This window comes from Medicago sativa, chromosome 4 (assembly GCF_051527215.1).
Source record: "Medicago sativa cultivar Bolivia chromosome 4, Bolivia_mono, whole genome shotgun sequence".
Lineage (NCBI taxonomy): Eukaryota > Viridiplantae > Streptophyta > Magnoliopsida > Fabales > Fabaceae > Medicago > Medicago sativa.
In genome coordinates this window covers 53668757-53691131 of record NC_140752.1, presented here as the reverse complement: position 1 = coordinate 53691131, position 22375 = coordinate 53668757, and the positions used below count along the sequence as shown (strand labels likewise).

Genomic DNA, 22375 nt, shown 5'->3' with positions numbered 1-22375 from the left:
GACTTGTCTCCTGTCATGTGTCTTGAGCAACCGCTGTCTAGGTACCATGATCTTTGCTTTGGCACTGCTCTTAGACATACCTGCATTATTGACATTTTTAGATTTAGGTACCCATTGTTCTATGGGTCCTGGAAGGTTAGTACTTAAGGCTTTACTCTTCACTTCTTGTACCTTGTGCTGTGAGTTGGGTTGCTTCTGATTAGCCATCACCTTAGGTTTTGGTACTTCAGAAGCAGTAACTGTCTTCTTCTGAAACTTAGACTTCAGAACCCCAGATTTTGGTTTCACCAGACTCTGAGGAATAGGTTCTGATCTTTTCAGGATCCTAACCTTTGAAGTTTTGGAATCAGATTTGATCATAGCCTTTGACTTAGAGTTCTTTGGCTTTGAAGTAATCTTAGCCTTAGAACTAGAAGCTTCAGGTTCTGATTGAACAACAGTTTCCAACTCAGCCCCTTCTGGTACAAAGAATGTTTTCAGACCTTCCTTGATGCATTCACAACAAGACTTTAGATTGGTTTTCTCCAGTTTCACTTCTGGAAAGCCAATTCCTCTGCCATTGTTCTTGTAAATGCTATAAATCATAGAAGCCACTCTGCTTCTGTCAATGCCAGATATAATGAAGTCTTCAAGAGCAATTTCATGATTACTTAAAGGTTTTTCATTACACTTTTCTTGTAGCTTCTGACATAAGAACCTGAGCTGGTCTTCATATGTTTTACACATGAAGTCAAAGCCCCTAAGTCCCTGTTCAGAAGCTTTCAGATCCAATAGAGTTGATTTTTGCTGTTGTACCAAATCAGCATATTTTTCTTTTAAATCCTTCAACTCATTGGTTCTTACTTCAAAATGTGTAAGAAGTTCTTTAAGTGACTCAACAAGTTCATCTCTGGGAATTTTGGAATATACCTCATTTTCATCTTCTGAGTCTGAATCTGATCCAGCTTCTGAAGTTGCTGTTGCTACCAACCCAACAGCTACCTTTGCATCTTCATCAGCTTCCTCTTTATCAGATCCAGATTCACTACCCAAATCATCCCAGGTTGCCATTAAACTCTGCTTAATCTGCTTCTTGAGTTTGCTTGGTTTGAAGGTAGACCTTTTTGACTTGTCCTTTGACTTTTCTCTTTGAAGATCAGGGCATTCAGCAATGAAGTGACCTGGCTTCTTACAGTTGAAGCATCCCTTCTGATCTTCTTTCCTTGAGCTTCTGGAGTTACCCCTTCTGGAGAGAAACTTTCTGTTCTTCTTGGCCAGATATTGAAGTCTGTTTGAGAGCATGGCCATTTCAGCAGCATCTGGTTCAGAGTCTGAACTTGACTGTTCTTCCTCTTCAGATTCAACCACTTTGAGAGCTTTTGATGACTTGCCTTTGGATGGAAGAGCTATTGATTTACTCTTCTTAGTAGACTCATGTTCATTAAGACTTAACTCATGAACTTTGAGAGAACTAACAAGATCTTCGACACTTAAAGTGTTTAAATCTTTAGCTTCCTCAATGGCAGTCACTTTTGGTCTCCATCTGGCAGGTAAGCTTCTGAGTATCTTGCTTACATGATCAGAAGCAACATAGCTCTTCTTTAGAATCTGTAGACCAGAAACTAAGGTTTGAAACCTTGAGTACATCTCCTCAATAGTTTCATCATCCTTCATTTTGAATAACTCATACTGATGTACAAGCAGGAGAGCCTTTGCTTCTTTGACCTTCTTGCTCCCTTCATAAATTGAACAGAGAGAAGCAAACATAGCTTTAGCAGTGGATTTGTCACTCATCTTCATGTATTCTGCTTTGGGTATGGCAGTGACAAGAGCTCCTCTGATAATATGATGCTTCTTGTAAAGTTTCCTCAGTTCTGGAGTATGTTTCTTTCTATCCACAGCAGCTCCTTCTTCATCAAGGACTAAACCACCAACGCCGTCTTCCAGAATATCCCACAATTCTTCATCTAGGCTCATGATGTAACTGTAAAAATTGGTCTTCCACCAAGAGAACTCTTCAGCATCTCCATTGAACTTTGGAACTTTTCCAACACTGGTTTTCTTACTATCACTATAATCATGTGAGACATTTTTATAGCTAGTATCACCATCAGGAGGAGGAGTAGTCATGTTTTTCTCAGATCTTTGACTGTTGCACGGTTAAGTGATACACAACAGACCAAGGCTCTAGATACCAATTGAAGGTGAGAAAAACACAAGAAGGGGGGTTGAATTGTGTTTTGAAAAATTCTTCGTTTCTCTAAATAACTGAATACACTGATCAGAAGCTAAGTGAGACAGCTTCTGAAGTGATGATCAGAATCTAAATGCAGCGGAATAAAACAGAGAGAGAGAAGAAGAACGACACAAAGCAATTATACTGGTTCCTTCCACAATCCGGAAGTAGTCCAGTCCCCCTTGCACTTCCAAGGAGATTTCACTATGAGTAATATCTGATTACAAATGCTCAAGCACACAAGCAAGAGACTTCCAATGCTCAAGCACACAAGCAAGAGACTTCCAATGCTCAAGCACACAAGCAAGAGACTTCCTTTGCTCAAGAACACAATCAAGAGACTTCCTGCTCAAGCACAACTGCAAGAGGCTTCCTAACTAAACAAAATTACACAGAAAATTGTTTAAGGTTGAACACTTGATATACAATCAGAGGTGCTCACAATACAAATCAGATACAGACTCAATGGACTTAAGAATTTCTAAGATATGACTTTGAGACACAGAAATTCTAAGTGAATGCAGAACAATTTCAGCAGAGGTTTGGTACTTGTGAAAATCTTGTGAGTCTTTCGTTCAGCGTTCTTGCATTACCAATTCTCTAGGTCTTCACTCCTTTATATAGAGGTGTGAAAGAGACGTTGTGAAATTGCCAGCACACCAAAGAGTCGTTGTTGAAGCTTGATCTTTCACCAATGATCTTTTGCCTGATTTGGTTGTTGTCCTATGAAGAACAAATTTGAAATCCATTCCTTATCCAAAGGAACATCTATGCAGGCGAGACCGTATTCTGGAGCTGTTTTCTTGTCTTGAAGTGCAGACACAAAACAGAGTAGTGGAGAACGTGGTTGTACAATTCGTACAAAGTACAATGTCAACGCTTTCGTCCAAATTGCAAACACGCACCTTCAAACACCTTTGAAATGACCGTTGCAAGCTCCACTAATCCTTTGTTTGTGTTTTCGAATCCAATAGACAGCTTTTGCATTGATGATTCTTCAATACTTGATTCTTTGCAAATCCAGTTGATATTCAGCTTCTGGTGAAATGGCTTCTGATGAGGCAGCTTCTGATGATGCAGCTTCTGATGAGATGACTTCTGCAGCTTTCTGATGATGCAGCTTCTGATGATGTGACTTCTGGACCTCTTGTCTTCAGGAGCACTATTCTTCAGGAGCGCTATTTCTTCAGGAGCAGCTTGACTTCAGGAGCGCTTTTTCTTCAGGAGCAAGTTGCCTTCAGGAGCGTCCAAGCTTCAAATTTTTGTTGTTTCCATAGCTCTTTATTTGCTCATTCAGAACCAATGATGATGTAACTTTATAATTATGGTCCTGTACACTTGAACAAATATTAGCTAATCCAATTTACAATTTTTAATACCTTGTTATCATCAAAACTCTTTAAGGTTTATTGTTAAACACATTTTGTTCCAACATGATTCACCCTCAAAAACACATGATCACCAACCTGAAACTCAATGTCCTTCCTCCTCTTATCATGATAACTCTTCTGTCTACTCTGAGATGCTCTCATCTTCTCTTGAATCATCTTAACCTTTTCCGTAGTCTCTTGCACAACTTTCGATCCTAACAAAGCACTTTCACCTGACTCATACCAACACAACGACGTCCTACACCTCCGACCATTTAAAGCCTCAAACGGTGCCATTCCGATACTAGAATGAAAACTGTTGTTGTAAGTAAACTCAATCAACGGTAAACATTCGACCCAACTGACACCTTGCTCCAACACACAAGCTCTCAACAAATCTTCTAAACTCTGAATAGTCCTTTCCGTCTGACCATCAGTCTGGGGATGATAAGCAAAACTCAACCCCAACTTAGTTCCCAAAGCTGCCTGCAGACTCTCCCAAAACTTAGAAGTAAACCTCGGATCCCGATCCGACACAATACTAGAAGGAATACCATGCATTCTAACAATCTTCTCAATGTAGATCTCAGCCAACTTCGCCATAGACATACCGGTCTTAATAGGAACAAAATGTGCCGACTTCGTCAACCGATCAACAATCACCCAAATCGAATCAAAACCCTTCACAGTCTTCGGCAATGCTCCAACAAAATCCATAGAGATACTATCCCACTTCCATTCCGGCACAAACAACGGTTGCATCAAACCCGACGGATTCTGATGTTCAATCTTAGACTTCTGATAAACCAAACAAGCATACACAAACTCTGCGATCTCCTTCTTCATTCCAGGCCACTAAAACAACCTCTTCAAATCTTGATACATCTTAGTCGCTCCTGGATGAATACTCAAACTACTTCTGTGACCTTCTTCCAAAATCCTTCTCTTAAGGTCTAGAACATCTGGTACACAAACACGATCACGAAACATCAAGACACCGTTCTCACCCAACATGAAGTCTCCGCCTTTACCTTGATTAACCAACACCACACGATCTACAAGTTCCAAATCTTCCCTCTGACCATTCTTAATCTCTTCCAAGATATTACTTGTCAACTTCAACATTCCCAATCTCACACCCTTCGGTGTCAACTCACTAACCAAACTCAAATCTCGGAATTGCTCAATCAACTCCAATTCCTTAACTATCAAAGCAGACATATGCAACGACTTCCTACTCAAAGCATCAGCAACAACATTCGCCTTTCCAGGGTGATAACTCAACTGAAAATCGAAATCCTTAAGATACTCCAACCATCTTCTTTGCCTCATATCCAACTCATTTTGATCAAACAAATACTTCAAACTCTTATGATCACTGAACACTTCAAATTTAGAACCATACAGATAATGCCTCCAAATCTTCAACACATACACAACGACCGCTAATTTCAAATCGTGAGTCGGATAATTCTTCTCATGCACTTTCAACTGCCTCGAAGCATAAGCCACAACCTGACGATTCTGCATAAGCACACCACCAAGACCCATCTTAGAAGCATCACAATACACAACAAATGATTCCTTCGGATTCGGCAAAATCAATATTGGAGCTAAAGTCAACCTCTTCTTCAACTCTTGGAAACTCTTCTCACACTTAGCATCCCAAACATAAGCTTGTCCTTTCCGAGTCAACTGCGTCAATGGCAACGCCAACTTAGAGAATCCCTCAATGAACCTCCGATAATAACCTGCCAATCCAAGAAAGCTTCTCACTTCAAAAACAGACTTAGGTGATTCCCATTGCAACACTGCATCAATCTTCGATGGATCCACGACAATACCACCTTTAGAAATCACATGACCAAGGAAACTCACTTCCCGCAACCAAAACTCACACTTCGACAACTTAGCAAACAGCTTCTTCTCCTTCAAGACTCCCAATACAATCCTCAAATGCTCGGCATGCTCCTCTTCCGACTTCAAATACACCAAAATATCATCTATAAACACCACCACAAAACAGTCCAGAAAAGGATGAAATATCCTATTCATATATTCCATGAAGACACCTGGCGCATTAGATACTCCAAATGGCATCACAGAATACTCATAGTGTCCATACCTCGTTCGGAACACAGTTTTGGATATATCTTCCGCCTTCACTCTAATCTGATGATATCCTGATCTCAAATCAATCTTGCTGAACACTTCTGCACCAACCAACCGATCCATCAAATCATCAATCCTCAGAAGCGGATACCGATTCTTAATCGTCACCTTATTCAACTGTCGATAATCCACACACAACCTCATGCTTCCATCCTTCTTCTTAACCAACAACACTGGAGCACCCCACGGAGAACACTCGGCCTGATAAACTGCTTCTCGAGCAACTCTTCCAACTGCTTCTTCAACTCACCCAACTCTGATGCAGACATCCGATACGGTGCAATCGAAATAGGACTCGTTCCTGGCACCAAATCAATTGCAAACTCAACTTCCCTCTCCGGCAGTAACTCGGTAATGTCGTTCGGAAAAACTTCTGGAAACTCTTGCACTACCGGCAAATCACCAAATCCTTTCTCACTACTCTCCTTCAAGGAAGCAAACATCATGAACACACTAGCTTCGCCATCCAAGGACTTCTTCACTTGCTCCGCGGTCAAGAACCTCCCACCTTCCTCAACTACCGGCTTAGAAAACGTTACACTCTTGGTCAAACAATTAATGTTAACACCAAAAGTCAACATCCAATCCATACCAAAAATAACGTCCATATGCTTCAACGGAAGACACACAAGATCCAACTCAAAATCAACATTGCCAAAACTAACAGGACACTTAGCACACACTAAAGAAGTAGTCACTGAACCACTAGCTGGGGTATCGATAACCATCCCACGAGACAACAGAGTCACAACCAAACCCAAACGCTCAACACAACTAACTGCGATAAAAGAATGAGTAGCACCAGTATCAATAATTGCAATCAAAGGAGTACTATTGATAAAACACATACCTTGGATGAGATTATCCGGATGCTCCACCTCTTCCGCATTCAGTGCAAACACCTTCCCCGCCGCCTTCTTCGGCTTGGTACACTTAGTACTGATGTGCCCCTTCTCACCACAATTGTAGCAAGTGATCTCCTTCTCCACATAAGTACACTCAATTGCCTTGTGACCCGCTTTCCCACACTTGTAGCAATCTATCACCATTCTTGCAATCACTAGCAAAATGTCCCATTGTGCCCAGGGGCGGACCTGGACTCTCAATATCACTGGGGCACAAATTTTTTTATCAAATAATTAAATAATACTAAATATAATAAGAAGTTATAATAATACCGATATTGTTAGATTAAAAAATTGTTCTACGTGTATCCCAAAAGCCACAAAAATTGTGCCTAAAAAATTTCATTCGATGTGTCATCCATAAAACTAGCTCAATTAACAATACCGATATTGTTTGATTAAACACATTCGTCGTGATTCAAATTTAGACTTTGCAAATATGCATTAGTTTCATATGATTTTGTCATTTCCTTTATATAAAAAAAAATTCCATGTGATATTGTAAAGAAAATAGGAGTTACAACAGTACTTGAGAAATTTATTCTAAATATATCCTTGGAAGATGTGTGCAAAATCAGCCATAGAAGATGTGTGCTCAATTATACAAGCTGTTACACCAACAGAAAGCAGCATGAGAAGAAAGGACGAGGTGGCAATAGAATAAAGGTAGTTGTGAGAATTGGGCCTGGGCTGGTGTGGCACTTGCCACACTAGGCCTTGGCCAAGTCCGCCCATGATTGTGCCACACTTGAAGCACTTGACCTCAGCAACATTCAACTTGAAGCCTCCACCACTTTCTTTCTTCCTTCCCTTGTCCTTGTTATACGGTTTCCCAAATCCATGACTCTTTCCCTTCTTCTCATTCATCGCCTTATAATGATTCACCTTGACCTTCCCACCTTCATCAAACATACGACACTTGTGCACCAAAGTGTCAAAATCTCGGATCTCTTGAATACACATGTACTGGTAGATATCGGGCCTCAAACTGCTTTCAAACTTCACACACTTGGAATCCATAGCATCCTCCGCATTGATGTACGAACAAAACCTCGAAAGCTCTTCAAACATTGCCGCATACTCAGCCACTGAACGGTTCTCTTGCTTCAAGTTCAAGAACTCCACTTCCTTCTTGGTCCTCAAATCCTCAAGAAAGTACTTCCCCAAAAACTCAGTCTTGAACCTAGCCCAAGTCACAGCTCCACCACCGGCCTCAAGCCTTCCCTTAGCATTGGTCCACCAATACTCAGCCTCCTCAGCAAGCATATGAGTAGCCAATCTGACCTTCTGATCCTCACTAGTCACCATAGCACGAAAGATTCTCTCCATGGCCTGCATCCATGTCTGAGCTCCATCCGGGTCATACCTACCCTTGAACGTCGGCAGACTGTTTCTCAAGAAACAATCAAGCCTCCACTCCTCAGCCTCTCCAGGATCACGATGACCAACCGCAGCCTGCTCATTGGGCTGAGCCAACACCTGGGCCATCAAAGCCAAAGCCTGTGCAATCGCTGCATCATCTCTACCACCAGCCATCTCAAGACTACACAAAACCAACCAACAGATAAGAACAACAGCACAACAAACAAGTACTGAAGGTAACTCATTACCATTCGCATACTAACAGGAAAATTCAACGAATGCTAGTCCGGACAAGGACTGACCACGACTCTGATACCAACTTGTAATTCCCAATTTCTATTAAAGCGATAAAGCACGCGAATATAACAAATATTCAAGAAATAGACGCTACATCTAACACAAATCCAAAGCCCAACATGCATATATATATATATATATATATATATAAATTATCTCAGCAGTCTCAGCGGAACAAAACATATAACTCCTCAAATACAGACCATAGTAAAAAATACACCAACATATAAATCCTCAAAGTCCTAAACACAGGGACAATAAAGTCAAATCAACAACAGACACAAGACACTAGCCTAATCAGAGCCTGTCCTAGACTAAGACTCGACAGCGGAGAAAGCTCCCGCCATCCAAACATCCACCAAGCAGACTCACCAAGCAACTAATCCTGCACAACGTCTACCCAACCATACAGATAGGTAGGCGGCAAAAACCACTGGGGGTAAGCATTACATTTATCATAATCAACAAATCACAATTTGATATAAATAATCTAATTAAATCCCAGATAGTTTGCATGAATGGTTAACATCAATAATTACATTCATACAACAAACTCAACATCACAACTAGCACTCATCAAACATGTTCATCACCGACAAACAACATTCGCATACCACAACAAGACACCATGACAATATGCAATGCGCCTATACTCGACACATATATGCATGTGGTACCGGATCTCCTCAAGGTCGTCACCCATGATGCAACAAAAACATCATATGTAAGAGTCCATCTCCTCTTACAATTAACCTATGTAAAGTCCATCTCCTTTACATTTCAACATATGACTCAATATGATTATGATGCATGGACATACAAGTAAAGACCCAATAATGCAAAACTCAACAATTATATCACCAACAACAGTGTACAACACATCATTTCATAATAAATACCATATTAAACCTTCAACAATAGTCCACATATCCTCAATTAATCATATAAAATCATTCATGAAAGAATTATAAGGTAATTGGATTTAAAGAACCATTTTCGACAAGTTCGTCTGTCATGTTCTACATAAAAATATTTGAGACAAATAATTCAAAACCAAGCAATTAAGATCCAATGCCTCAACTAAGTATATCTCTAGGTCACATTTAAGTGCAGTAGAGAATACTTGGGCGTTTCACCGGCCAAACACGACGAAATCATAAAAATCACAAAGTTCGTCACACTTTAAGGAATTTTACATTTTCAAATCAAAACAAGTTAGGTCTACTACAATCACAGTTTAGGAACTATTAGACACCTTAAATGAACTCATAAAACAATAATTTGAAGTTAGGAAACAATCCACAAGGTTTGGGTCGGCTTAGGAATAGTTACGCGGAAGTTTCGTAAAATTTACTAAGAGTATTTTCCTCATAACTTAAAAACCAAATATCATTTCCATGCCAAAGCAAAGCCTTTGGAAAGATAACAAGATTATCTAAAACTTCCATGTTCACACCAAAAATCAAATCAAAACAGAAACGAGGGAAAAAGAAGCAAGAACGCGAAACAGGGGGTGCTGCCCAGTGTAACTCGCCATTGCGAGTAACTTTACTCGCGAGGCGAGCAAGCTCCAGGGAGCCCCTGCCGCTCGCGTCCAACTCGCCTCGCGAGTGCGGTGGCGAGTTATGACAGTAAGCTCTCGGGAAAAACTCCATTTTCACCCCAAAACCCCAATTTTGACTTCCCAATGCCCAAATTTGATCCCAAGGCTTGTCTAAACATTTCCAAACATAAAAAGACACTCAATTTGATATGAAATTTGACCCAAAACATTCTCCTAACAAATTCACCATTTTGACCCATTTTCATAAACTTCAAAAATAACAACATAAATCATAGCAAACTTAATGATTATGATTACCCAACGTTTCTAACATCAACAACATCACCTCACAATATCAACAACAACAACCAATCATGAATTCATCACAATTCATCAACAACAACATCTCATATCATCAATTTTTGGGTAAAACACAAAGCATACATATGTACATGATTTAAGCTTGCAATTTCATCAACAACCACTCAATTAACATTCAATTTACATACCCAAACATTGCCTCACAACATAAGCACGAATTTCACAATTAATTTCATAAATAATCAATTATTCAAATAAGCACTTATGTAGGAAATTAGGGTAGAAGTTACAACTAAATGATTATGAGTAAAGACTAACCCCCTTACCTTAATTCTCCACAAACTCAAGCTAAGGCTTCACTTTAGCTCCCAAAGCTTGAATCTCTAGCTCTATCTCTAGCTCTCCTCCTTCAAACTCTTTCTCTTATCTTGTCTCTATCTCTTCCCAAATGTGAAAAATGTTGGTAAAAATCCTATTCCTCTACTAACACTAGTGTTTAAATAGGCTTTACTTAATTGGGCTCAACTCACAATCCTTAATGGGCCTAACCCATTTCTATTCTAACCCAAAATGTTACTACTCACTTAACGGTAAAATGTAATAACAACGGTCAACTTCCGGTATTTGTCAAAAAAAACGGTCAACTTCCGGTAACCAAATAATTACCACACTCTCTCTAGTAACTTAATAAAATACCCACTCTCACTAAGCACTAAAAGTAATCATCAGCAAAATTACAAAATTACCCCTACTCTCAAAATGACCAAAATGCCCCTAAGTCCAAAATGACTAAAATACCCTTCTAACACCGAATTCTACGATTCCCAACCAAAAATACACACAGAGGCAAATAATCACATAAGAGCACATATTAACACACATAAAAGAATTAAATAAATAATAAAATAAATCTAGCGAAAAATCGGACTGTTACAGTGTGTAACAACCTGCAGCTGAGATGTATTATGCTTCTGCTGTTGACAATGCAATAGTTGATTATCTTTTGCTAGTCTAGGATATCAGATTCTCACCAAGTGATGACAAATCATCTTACGTTATTCTTAGCATGTTTTTCAGTTATTTTCAGTAGGTTTTAGCAGCAAAAATAAGGAGTATTAGAACGATTGCCTATGATTTTGGGACTTTCATAATGTTTTCTATATTTGAGTCTGTAATTCTAGTTATCCCAAAACATAGCAATTTTAGGGGTTTTTTGAAGTAATTCATGAAGAAATCATGCAAATGGCAAATCAAGAACATCTAAAGAATTGTGAAGATTCAGGAAGACAAAGAATGAAGATTCAAGAGGCCTCAGGAGACTTACAACAGGGAGGAATTCTGCTCCCATGTTCCTAAGCAAGTTATTTGAAGACGAAGACCTAAAACGATGGAAAATCGGAGAATTTGGGCCCAGGAGAAGACCGCATGCGCCTAGCACATGAATCATGTGCCTAACACATGGATTGGCATGCCATGTGCCTAGGGCATGGTTTTGGCCATACACATGTGTTAGGCACATTATCCATACGCCTCGTGCATGCAAAAAGTCGGGCGCAACTGTCTTTTCCTGATTCTGTTTTGGGTAATGCCCGCACTTTTAGCCCAAACCCAGGTAGAAACTCTCACTATAAATACCAGCCTTCCTCATTCATAAATTTTCGTTCAAAACTGTGGCAGTTCAATAGGAAGGAAACTTTGGAGCATCAGAAGAGTTTCTATCTTCTCCTTGATTTTCTAGGGTATGTTTTTATCTTTAGTAATTTGTTTTTAGTTACCATGTGTAACTAAATCTTTTTATGTTGGAGTTCTAAGATGAACCTCTATTTATTTTTTGTTGGATATTTATTTAATATAATATGTCGTTTATTTTATTTGTTCTTTTGTTCGCTATTAAGTTTTATTAGGAAGTAGTTTATTTCTGTGAGAGGTGCAATCCTAGATTAGATACTTAGGTTATGACAGGGCCTAATATTGCTATCACTAGCTGGATTCTTATATCTTGATACCTTTACTGATAACTATCTCTCTAGGAAGTAAGTGATCATTAACTAGCCAAGGATAATGTAAGAATTGGTAACCCTAGACGTAGGTACTTAGTGGATGATGCCCATTGAGTCGGGTGGTGCCTTACCGAACCTAGGAATTAACTGGTTAGTAATTAGGGAAACAAGCACCTAGATATCTGATTTAAGCTATAACCTAATAAAACCATTATCTTGAAACCCTTAGTAAGGTAGACGTAGATTAGGGTTATCTGTTTGTAGAACTACTAAGAAAGCGTAAAGAGAGTGTGCTATGATTGTCCTAAGATTCATAGATGGGCAGAACTAAGGGAACCTTGGCCTTCATTTCCTTGGGAAACAGTGGAAAGCCAATTTAAGTTTATGTTTCAATTACCTTTGAATTAACAAGACCCTGCACGTAAGGATCACCATGCGATTAGCAGGTGCAGTTAGTCATCAGAGGGATAGACCAAAGTAGGTTAGTAATGCCCCAACGACCTCATCACTTGTATAGTCTGCCTAAGATAAATAAACACGACATTTATATTACTTATTATCAAACAACATATATACAAAGGGGATTCGAAGAATCATAACCGCTGTTTACTTTTCTGCAACCAAAAACAGGTAAACTTGCTCTGTTGCAAACAGATAAAAATTGCAAGTCTTTTTAACCCTTATCTTTTATATCGTCAACTTATAAAACTAAGTAACAAGAATTGTTTGGATGAAACGACAATCCATGTGGATACGATACTTTACTTATCACTTTATTACTTGGTAAACGATTTGGTACATTTGCCATATTCGAAATGCATCAACCGTTCCATCAGTACCTCCCACTATCTCTCTAAATCCAAATCCTTTATTGAATCCGAAAATTCCTCAATTTGATTTTAGTTTTTGTTTTTGTCTTTGTTATTGTCTCCAGACAACAATATGCACAACATGGTTGTTTTGTTCCTCAATTCCCACACTTCTAACAAACCATGTTTGAAGTAGTAAATAATAGTTTCTCAAACAACTTAATAAAAAAAAACTTGATATAGTGAGAATGCCTACAAAGCCTCAATCAAAATCCCTATTACTCTGAAATTACTTCTACCACGAATATATAATTATAATTACACGTTCATCTAGCTACCATTAAAATTGCTTATACAACCACTTTTAATTTTTTGTTTTGTTTATGTGATTTTTATTTTCATAATATTAAACCCTATGAACTTTAATTTGGTAAATGTTAGTTACTTGGTTGACATAAGTTATTTTGTTACATAGGGGTGGTTTCTTTCTTCTTTTGAATATAATTAGGGGTGATTTGTATGCATGTATTTATTGGTTATTGATGAGATGAAAGAGTGTCTTACAATTTTAGAGGTGGTGCTACTCCAAGATGCAGATGCTAAAAGAAAACATTGTTGAATACACATCAAAGTCATCTAATATAAGCAGTCTAATAGTGAATTCTATGGGTGCCTATATTTCAAAGTAATATGGGTACTACAACATAGTGTAACTGTGTATTCAACGAATAAAGTCACTTTATGAAAAGTTGGTAGACCATAACCTATTTTTTACATATCTTTTTTAACTTTGAATAATATACAAGACTCCTTTGTCTTTTCCCAATTCTTAAGAAGAGTCGTTAAAACAATTAATGTGTCAATTTTGTGTGTGAATATTACCAAATTCTCATTTGATTGCATGCGTATTAAATTTGAATTTTTATATTTCAAGTAAAGTTAGTAGTATAATTAAAACTATGTTTAGGAATAAAATAAAAAATGCATTTAGTAATTTGTATAAGAGTTTATATTTATCGACAAAAACATTTGTCAAAGAGTGTTCATAATCAGGGACGAAGAGAGTATTAATATGTGATGTAAAGTTGTGTGACCTAATACCATTTCATTAAAATAAAAAAAATAAGTGAGTTGTTTCAAGATGGTGTGACTTAATAGAACCTACAAAGTAACTTTTAGAGAAGTTCACCATTGGAGGTGCTTTAAACGTGTGAATTAAGGATGAACATTTTTTTTTCTTCTTTTCTTATCAATGGGATGAGTTCCCGTTAAACTTTCCAGTTTATTATAGGGAAAACAAATATTTTCAGATTTTTTATACGCAAAAGATTATTGATGAAAGTATAAGAGTTACTCAAAACTCATTATAAAATAATTGTATTGCACACTTTAAAGATAAGATAAATGAATATTCCACCAATCCAAAAATACATAATTTTTGTGTCTACCCTCCTAACTAATGAACCACACACAAAATAATATCTTAATGCTATCAATCACCTCCTCTTAATTTGTCATTTTCACATTGAAAAGAATGTCATTCTTTTCCAACCAAATGAACACCAACAAGTAGTTAACAATAAAATTGAGATACAATATACTTCTTTTTCTCTTTTACAAGAGAGTTGAATGCTGCAAAAATTTCCCCTTCCTAATCCCCCCACAACGTCGAATTCCACACAAGCAATTAAAAATGGTATCCCAAACTCCTTTTGCAGAAACAATTGTTGATGGATATCTATTATTACTCCTCTTTGCCATAAATCCACACATGTTGCTAGCCTTCTTTGAAGCAAACAATATTCGATAATGCACACTTCTGACATGATTGAAGTTTCCCACAACAACATAGTTTTGAAAGCCCTAGGATTCATATCAACAACAAAAATGAATATTCATAAACTCAATAAATGAAAATAATAAGGTTTTATAACAAGTAAATGATTTTAGCACCAAAGTTTGCAAGTTTCTAAAAATCATGTGTCCAAGTTTCCTTTATCTTGAAATTTAATCCCCCTTTTTTTTTCTTTCTCATATTTGTATTGCAATTTTTTTATGGCTGCAACAAGAATCAATTGCTTTTCTATACATCAAATATAAATCATGTACATACTTCAAATGGGTATTCTGCTCAACACCCTTATTGAGATGGAAGAACTAACTTCTTCTGTAGTAACGACGTCCCTTCAAATATCATCAAATTATGGTAGAATTTCCTAAAATCGTTCATCTGCCATGATAGTGATAGTCAATTTTAATAAGTAATAACAAATGAAACTCCATAAAAAAAAACTTAAAAAAGTTACTCACCAACTCTTGTTTGGGCGTTGTGAACCCGAATTTTTTTTTCCACATTGACTTAGCTTCATGAGCTGCTGGTAAAACTAACATTTTTACCTTTAATTGTATAAGTAAATTCTCTATGCAGGAAAATAGGGAACGGAAGAAACCCTAAAAGAAAACAATAACATTTTCAGTAAATAAAAATTTCACATAATCCTATTTAAATTCAAATAATTACTCAAATTAATAAACCCTAAGGAGAAAGGTCAAATTCATTTCTAAAATAAATAACTCAACCTGTTCTTTGTATTCAGCCTTAGTTGCAACTAAGGGAAGCTCCGCCACATCTTTTCCGAACACGCGAAATATCCCAGCTGATACAACCACTTGGCTATAAAACCATGAAATTCACACAAAAATCAAGCATTGTTTTAAAAGAAATATGCAGTTAACAAAAAAACATATATACTTCACACTCAGCCTTACTTGACAATGAGCACTGCACAATACATTCCACCAAAATAATATTTATCATCGATATCTGTCCTATAGAAATCCAACCAAACAAAGAAGAAAATTCCATTCACTATCGACAATGTCCAAAAAGAAAATCAACTTTAGAAAAAGAAGTAAATGCTTCTTACCCACGAAGCATTGCTTGAATTAAATCAATGTATGTTCCAGTATCAACTATGGAGTCAAATTGTTCCTAGACAACATAGATTCCAATCCTTAATAAAATTGCGCATTCAATTGAACCAAATCTGTCAAATATCTATAACTAAAGTAAAACACAGAAAGAAGAATATACTCACATGAAAAATAGCAACAACATTGAAAAGCAACGAACTAGTAATAATTCCAGAATCAATCAACGTCCTGTTGAAAATCTTCCATTTTATATCAAGACCTAATTCAGTTTCAAAACCTTTTTTTTCTTGCTTCTTTTTAATCAAATTTAGGAGGTAATCTGGAAGAATTGAATCCCCACAAGCCATTAAATTTTTTAGTTTCATGTGAATATCATCACAATCTACGTTGCAGAACCAATCACCTTCAGGTACTTTCTGGTGAAGAAAAATGGTTATCAACAATTGTATATAATATTGAATAAAAAAACAAAAATCATGGCAAAAAGGGAACATTTGGTACCTCTAGGTTAGCCATTTTATGATCCTTCAAACACTCAACATGATATCCCTTCTCACACTGCAAGAACATATAAAAAAAGTAATTTAATCAAACATTTATTGATATGAGAATTGAAACACATTTATGAATAAGGCAAGACAAACAATGATTCACATGAACCAATACCTGGTCACAAATCATTACTGTCCATGGACCAAACTCATTATTGTTGAAATCTTGTTTGCTAAAACATTGAACAAATTTATGTTAAGCCACTATAATTTTTTTTAATGTTGATCAAGAACAAAACAACAAATTGAAAAAAACAATGAAAAATGATCATGACATAACTCATAAAATAAAACAGGAATTACCTGCATAATGCACATGAACTATCCTCAACCACTTTCTGTTTTACTGAAAGGGTGCTTATCTCTGCTATTTGTTCTGAAGGACCATCCTCTGCAATCCTTCCAGTTGCCACATCATTTCCTTTATGCTCTACATTTTTGTCCTTTTCAAATTTATTACGACAATATTTACAGTACCACTTGCTATTTGGTTGGGATTTAAGATCAATACAGTCTGCAAATGAAAAAGTCCAAACTCGTTATTCTAACTCTTGATGAAATAAAGTATAAACACATAATAGATGCAAACATTATGATGAAAGATGCAATAGAAAACTTAAGTTGCACTAATGCAAAAACATAAATAAAGTAATCAATACTTCACCTAAGTAAAAAGCTCTTTGGCATCCATCACAACATAAAAGATTCATTCTTTGTTGACAACTACTGCAATGTTCATCACTTTCAGACATAGAATTTCTCCGGTTAATGGCCAACTCATGTAGTGAGACTCCATTAGAGGTGCGTATGCGCGAGTAACTACAATAAAGAAAACACTTGTTGATTCCCAAAACACCATACTAGAATTCTTCGTGGCATTAATAAATAAGAGCTAAAATATGGAAATTAAGGGAAAAAAGAAGAAACAATATAATCGATGAAGATAAAATTCAATGTATAAATATAACGAGTCTTTGATTGCAACGTTTTGCATGTAGTTACGACCTTAGACATGTTGAGGAGGGTGTGATTTTCCCCATGTTTCAACGACTCTACAAGATAAAAATCAAATATATATACAAATAAAACTAAAAAATATAAAAAAAATTGTCTATGAACGAGCGGGCTTGCTTGACTGACCTAATAAAAGTTAGGGAAACAAGTTCATATGCACTCAAATCCAAGGGAATATATATACCATGTATCCAACATTCCAACATCTAGTAATAAAGTTTAAAGAAAAACTCACGGTTTCCGTCGCGATGCCCAACCAGCATGTGCTTCAAACTTAGAAGCGCTTACCTGCTCATTTGATTTTTTATTTTTCAAAAAAAAATGTCAATGTCTACTCGAAGCTGATGGATGAGACAACATATACTACATGATAAGAAAAAAATTACCACTTCGTTGCAACAACCACACAAAATACCAGATTTTTTTATGTTTATTTCTCCATGTAATAGTTTCTGCCAATACATGAAAAACATATTCAGGAAAGTTAAAGTGGAAGAAAATGTATGTAAGAACGAGTCATCATCAAAGCAACCTCTCCATCAACAAAATATCCTACTGCAGCTCCATCTTTCAACACACTTTCTTGAAACACCAACTTATGCAAGCTTTGATCCCTTTAAAATTTAAAAAACGTAATAAAGGATAATATTATAACATAGGAGATTAATACATCCATAAAAATTGATGTAAATGTTTTATATTAGAGAAACAAAATTAAACGTACTTCCTAGTTAGTCTCTGCGGACTCTTATCACAATATGTGCTGCACTTCATTCCTTTGTATGATGAACTTTGAGGCACAACCGGTTCGCGAGATCTGAAATAATTAGATAGTGGATTTTATATCACCATCACAACAAAGATATTTTATAATGTACCATTATATAGTAGATCAAATTATGATTATGAAACAAACAAAATACCTGTAATCGGCGGTTGTTGATGAGACACGACTATTACTGGTCTGAGTTGTATGTCTTGGACTAGGTTGACTATTCTTTGATTCCTCACATGAACTACAGACTAGTCCTGACACAACATTGGCATCTTCAAAATGAAAAAAATATTTCAAGATCGCTTCTTTGATTTATGCAATAAGCATGCAAACACATCAAGAAAAGAGTGGGACACTAAACATATGATTTACAAACCTCTGCAATTCACATTAAACTTTGGATTTTTCCCTCGAGTTGGCGCCTTCTTATTCTTTTTGTTCTCCTTCTTATTCTTCAATTTCTTCTTACCATCATCACCATTTTTTGTTAAGGTTTCTTCAACAACATTGTCGTTTAGTTCTTCCTGTGAACTGGACATTCGTGTCTTCTTAGGTTTAGGAGTAGGAACCATATTTTGGTTCTTACGAGGTCGGGTTTTACTCAATGAGGTCCCGATCTCAGAGTGAGAGTTAAGTGCAAAGGCAAACTCTCTCTTGTGCTCTGTACGTACTTTAGACTTTATCGCGAATTGTTCAGCATCACTAACATTCGTCATTTATAGTATAGTAATAGTTCAATTAAATGAAAAATAATTAATACAAAAAATAGAGCAGTGCAGAAACACCGAAGCACGCTCCTAATGAGATAATGTAATAAAAGATTGAAGAAAGAAGAATTAGGGATTGAGACAAATTTGGGAAATTTGAGAATTGGGTTGAAGAAGGGAGCTAAAGTGAATGAGACAGAGAGAAGAAAAGAATTAAAATGAGATAGAATTTGTTGTCAAACCTATTGCTTTTAAAGAAAAAGAATTTTTGTTTTCCTCTGTATAGATTTTTGTCACAAGAAATTTGGGTATTTACAAGCAAAAATGACAAATAAAACAAAATAAAATATAAGTAAACATTAATTAATTTATTTTATTTAAAAATACTTTTCAAAAAATTATTCTATTATTAAAAAAGGAATTTATCTTATATCATTTTAAATAATTTAATTACCAAATGTACTTTGTCTAAATTTTAGACCAAATACATTTGAATTTTTTCATCTCATTCTCTTATATTTTGTCACGAAATAGTTAATTGTATAAAGAAAATTAAATATTATTAAGTACTATTCTTAATTAACATGATTTTTTCTATTGATGCTTAATCAAATAAAATAATCCGGAGAACCAAATTTCGATTTCAGGATGAAACAATTATTTGTCATGCTTTATTTACCTCTCAGATACTCCATATTATTAAGGGCTCTGCTCCTATTTAAAATTTATGTCGGTGAAAAATAATATTATTTTACTTTTAAGGTTTGAAGATTTATTTCAAATCAGTATTTCATTGTGGAGATAAGAACACAACATTCACTTTAATTTAATGCACGAAATACTATTTCAAAAATTTATTATCCATCTACTAAGAATATTGTATTTGAAACATTTTTTGTGGGTGAACCGGGTATCATCTCTATGCAATTATAGTTTATTATTTTATTAATAATATTTCAAACGCAATATATTTTACTTTTTGTTTTGATTATTTACTTTTTACTTTAATCTAATGTACATATTTTAAAAATTTTGAAATATCTTAAAATTGACAAAACACAAATATTTTTTTATTTTTGCATATTTATTTTATAGATACTAGCTAAAAGATGGGCACTCACGTGCCCGTCTTTCTGCTCTTTTTATTGCGCTGACATTTGAAAATTATGAACGGAAGATTTTTTTAATGAAATTTAGATTTTGATTAAAACTAAAAATATAAATATTTGTTGCTTTCAAAACCATGATTATATCTATTTCAATGACATCCACAATATAACAAAAAAAAACATAATCTTTTTTTTTTATTGACACCAACAACAATCTTTATTATAGAAAAACAATCTTTATTATAGAAAAAGATATTTAAGGGTATAATTGGGATAATGAAAAAGTAGGTATAAATATATTCATCTAGTTTGTTACACTTTTTAAATAATAAAGAAAATAAAATCAAACATATATATATATATATATATATATATATATTCATATCATGTTTGTTACTTTTTTTTAATATTTAAGTTTATTCTTATCTATTTGTTACATGTGCTATTTGTAATGCGATGACATTTTTGGAAAGAAAAAAAGTCAGCGCAAAAGAGCTGAAAGAGGTTATTTTCTTAACTAGTCTAAATACCCGGCGTTGCCCGGGTTAATTATTATAAGCAAATTTTTGTGTTCGGGCAAACATAAATATATTAGGTTGAAATAATTTAAATTCATAAATAAAATTCATTAAACAACATAACATATTAATGGCTAAAATCCTTTAACCAACAAACATTGACTTTAGTTTCGCACCTAAATAAGCTATCAATACTTGGCTTATAGTGGTAGAAAATAATATTCATAGTCTGCATCATAAATAAAATAATATGTTAAAAGGTATAATACTTTGCCATAAAATAAAATTTTAAAGACGTGTGAAAATAAAGAAGTATGAGAATATTTGGTTTAAAGTTATTGGATTTCAGGAATATTAACATTAATTATTGTAAAAAAAAAGTCTACAGAAACAACAGATATATACAAACGGTGACAAAACATGATAGGAATGAAAAGTGAGCAGAAATATTATGGATTACTGCATTTTAGAGGGAATTTGTTAGGTTAAATTGATGCACTGCATTTTAGATGGAATTTGTTAGGTTAAATTGCTGCTAACCTAATACAACATTTTAGAGGGAAATTATTAGGTTAAGTTGCTGCAGACCTGATAAAATAAAATAAAAAGGCAAGAGGATATGAATGAAATTGGTGCGATGCATTTTTTTAGATGGAATTTGATAGGTTAAATAATTGCAAACCTAATAAAGAAAATGAGCGGGAAAAAATTAGGTTAAATTGTTGCAGACCTAACAAAATTAATAAATAAGGAAAAATTAGGTTAATTGCTGCAGACGTAACAAAATTAATAAATAAGGAAAAATTAAGTTAAATTGTTGCAGACGTAACAAAATTAATAAATAAAGATAAGTGTAGAAAAAAAGGCAAGAGGATAGAATGAAATTGGTGCGATGCATTTTTTTAGATGGAATTTGATAGGTTAAATAATTGCAAACCTAATAAAGCAAATGAGCGGGAAAATTAGGTTAAATTGTTGCAGACTTAACAAAATTAATAAATAAGGAAAAATTAGGTTAAATTGCTGCAGACGTAACAAAATTAATAAATAAAGATAAGTGTAGAAAAAAAGGCAAGATGATAGAATGAAATTGGTGCGATGCATTTTTTTAGATGGAATTTGATAGGTTAAATAATTGCAAACCTAATAAAGCAAATGAGCGGGAAAAAATTAGGTTAAATTGCTGCAGACGTAACAAAATTAATAAATAAGGATTTTTAGATGGAATTTGTTAGGTTAAATAATTGCAAACCTAATAAAGCAAATGAGCGGGAAAAAATTAGGTTAAGTTGATGCAGACGTAACAAAATTAATAAATAAGGATGCATTTTTTTAGAGGGAATTTGTTAGGTTAAATAATTGCAAACCTAATAAAACAAATGAGCGGGAAAAAATTAGGTTAAATAGCTGCAGACCTAACAAAATTAATAAATAAGGGAAAATTAGGTTAAATTGCTGCAGACGTAACAAAATTAATAAATAAGGATAAGTGTAGGAAAAAAAAAAGACAAGAGGATAGAATGAAATTGGTGCGATGCATTTTTTTAGATGGAATTGGTTAGGTTAAATAATTGAAAACCTAATAAAGCAAATGAGCGGGAAAAAATTAGGTTAAATTGCTGCAGACGTAACAAAATTAATAAATAAGGATATATAGTATAGATTCAAATTTGGAAGTGACCTGTGTGAAAGCACAATTAACTTTCCATGAACATCTTTGTAAAGAATTAAATTACTTTTAATAATATAAAGAAAATTGAATCTAATTAAAAA

General features: G+C 35.0%; 1 protein-coding gene and 1 pseudogene across 1 annotated transcript; both read right to left on the bottom strand.

Moving 5' to 3' along the window:
• Positions 1-5897: 5897 nt before the first annotated feature.
• Positions 5898-7574, bottom strand: LOC146929838 (uncharacterized; annotated as a pseudogene).
• A 7312-nt stretch (positions 7575-14886) lies between these two features.
• Positions 14887-18984, bottom strand: LOC146929837 (increased DNA methylation 1-like). Its single transcript, XM_085708258.1, has 16 exons — positions 18645-18984; positions 18417-18540; positions 18218-18310; positions 18026-18107; positions 17880-17945; positions 17729-17781; positions 17144-17298; positions 16783-16993; positions 16595-16652; positions 16430-16486; positions 16093-16344; positions 15922-15986; positions 15764-15823; positions 15575-15668; positions 15305-15445; positions 14887-15224 (listed from the first exon to the last, which is right to left on the bottom strand). Exons 1-16 carry the CDS (start codon positions 18982-18984, stop codon positions 15135-15137), a joined length of 1941 nt encoding a protein of 646 aa, XP_085564384.1. The 3' UTR covers positions 14887-15134.
• Between the last annotated feature and the right edge of the window lie 3391 nt (positions 18985-22375).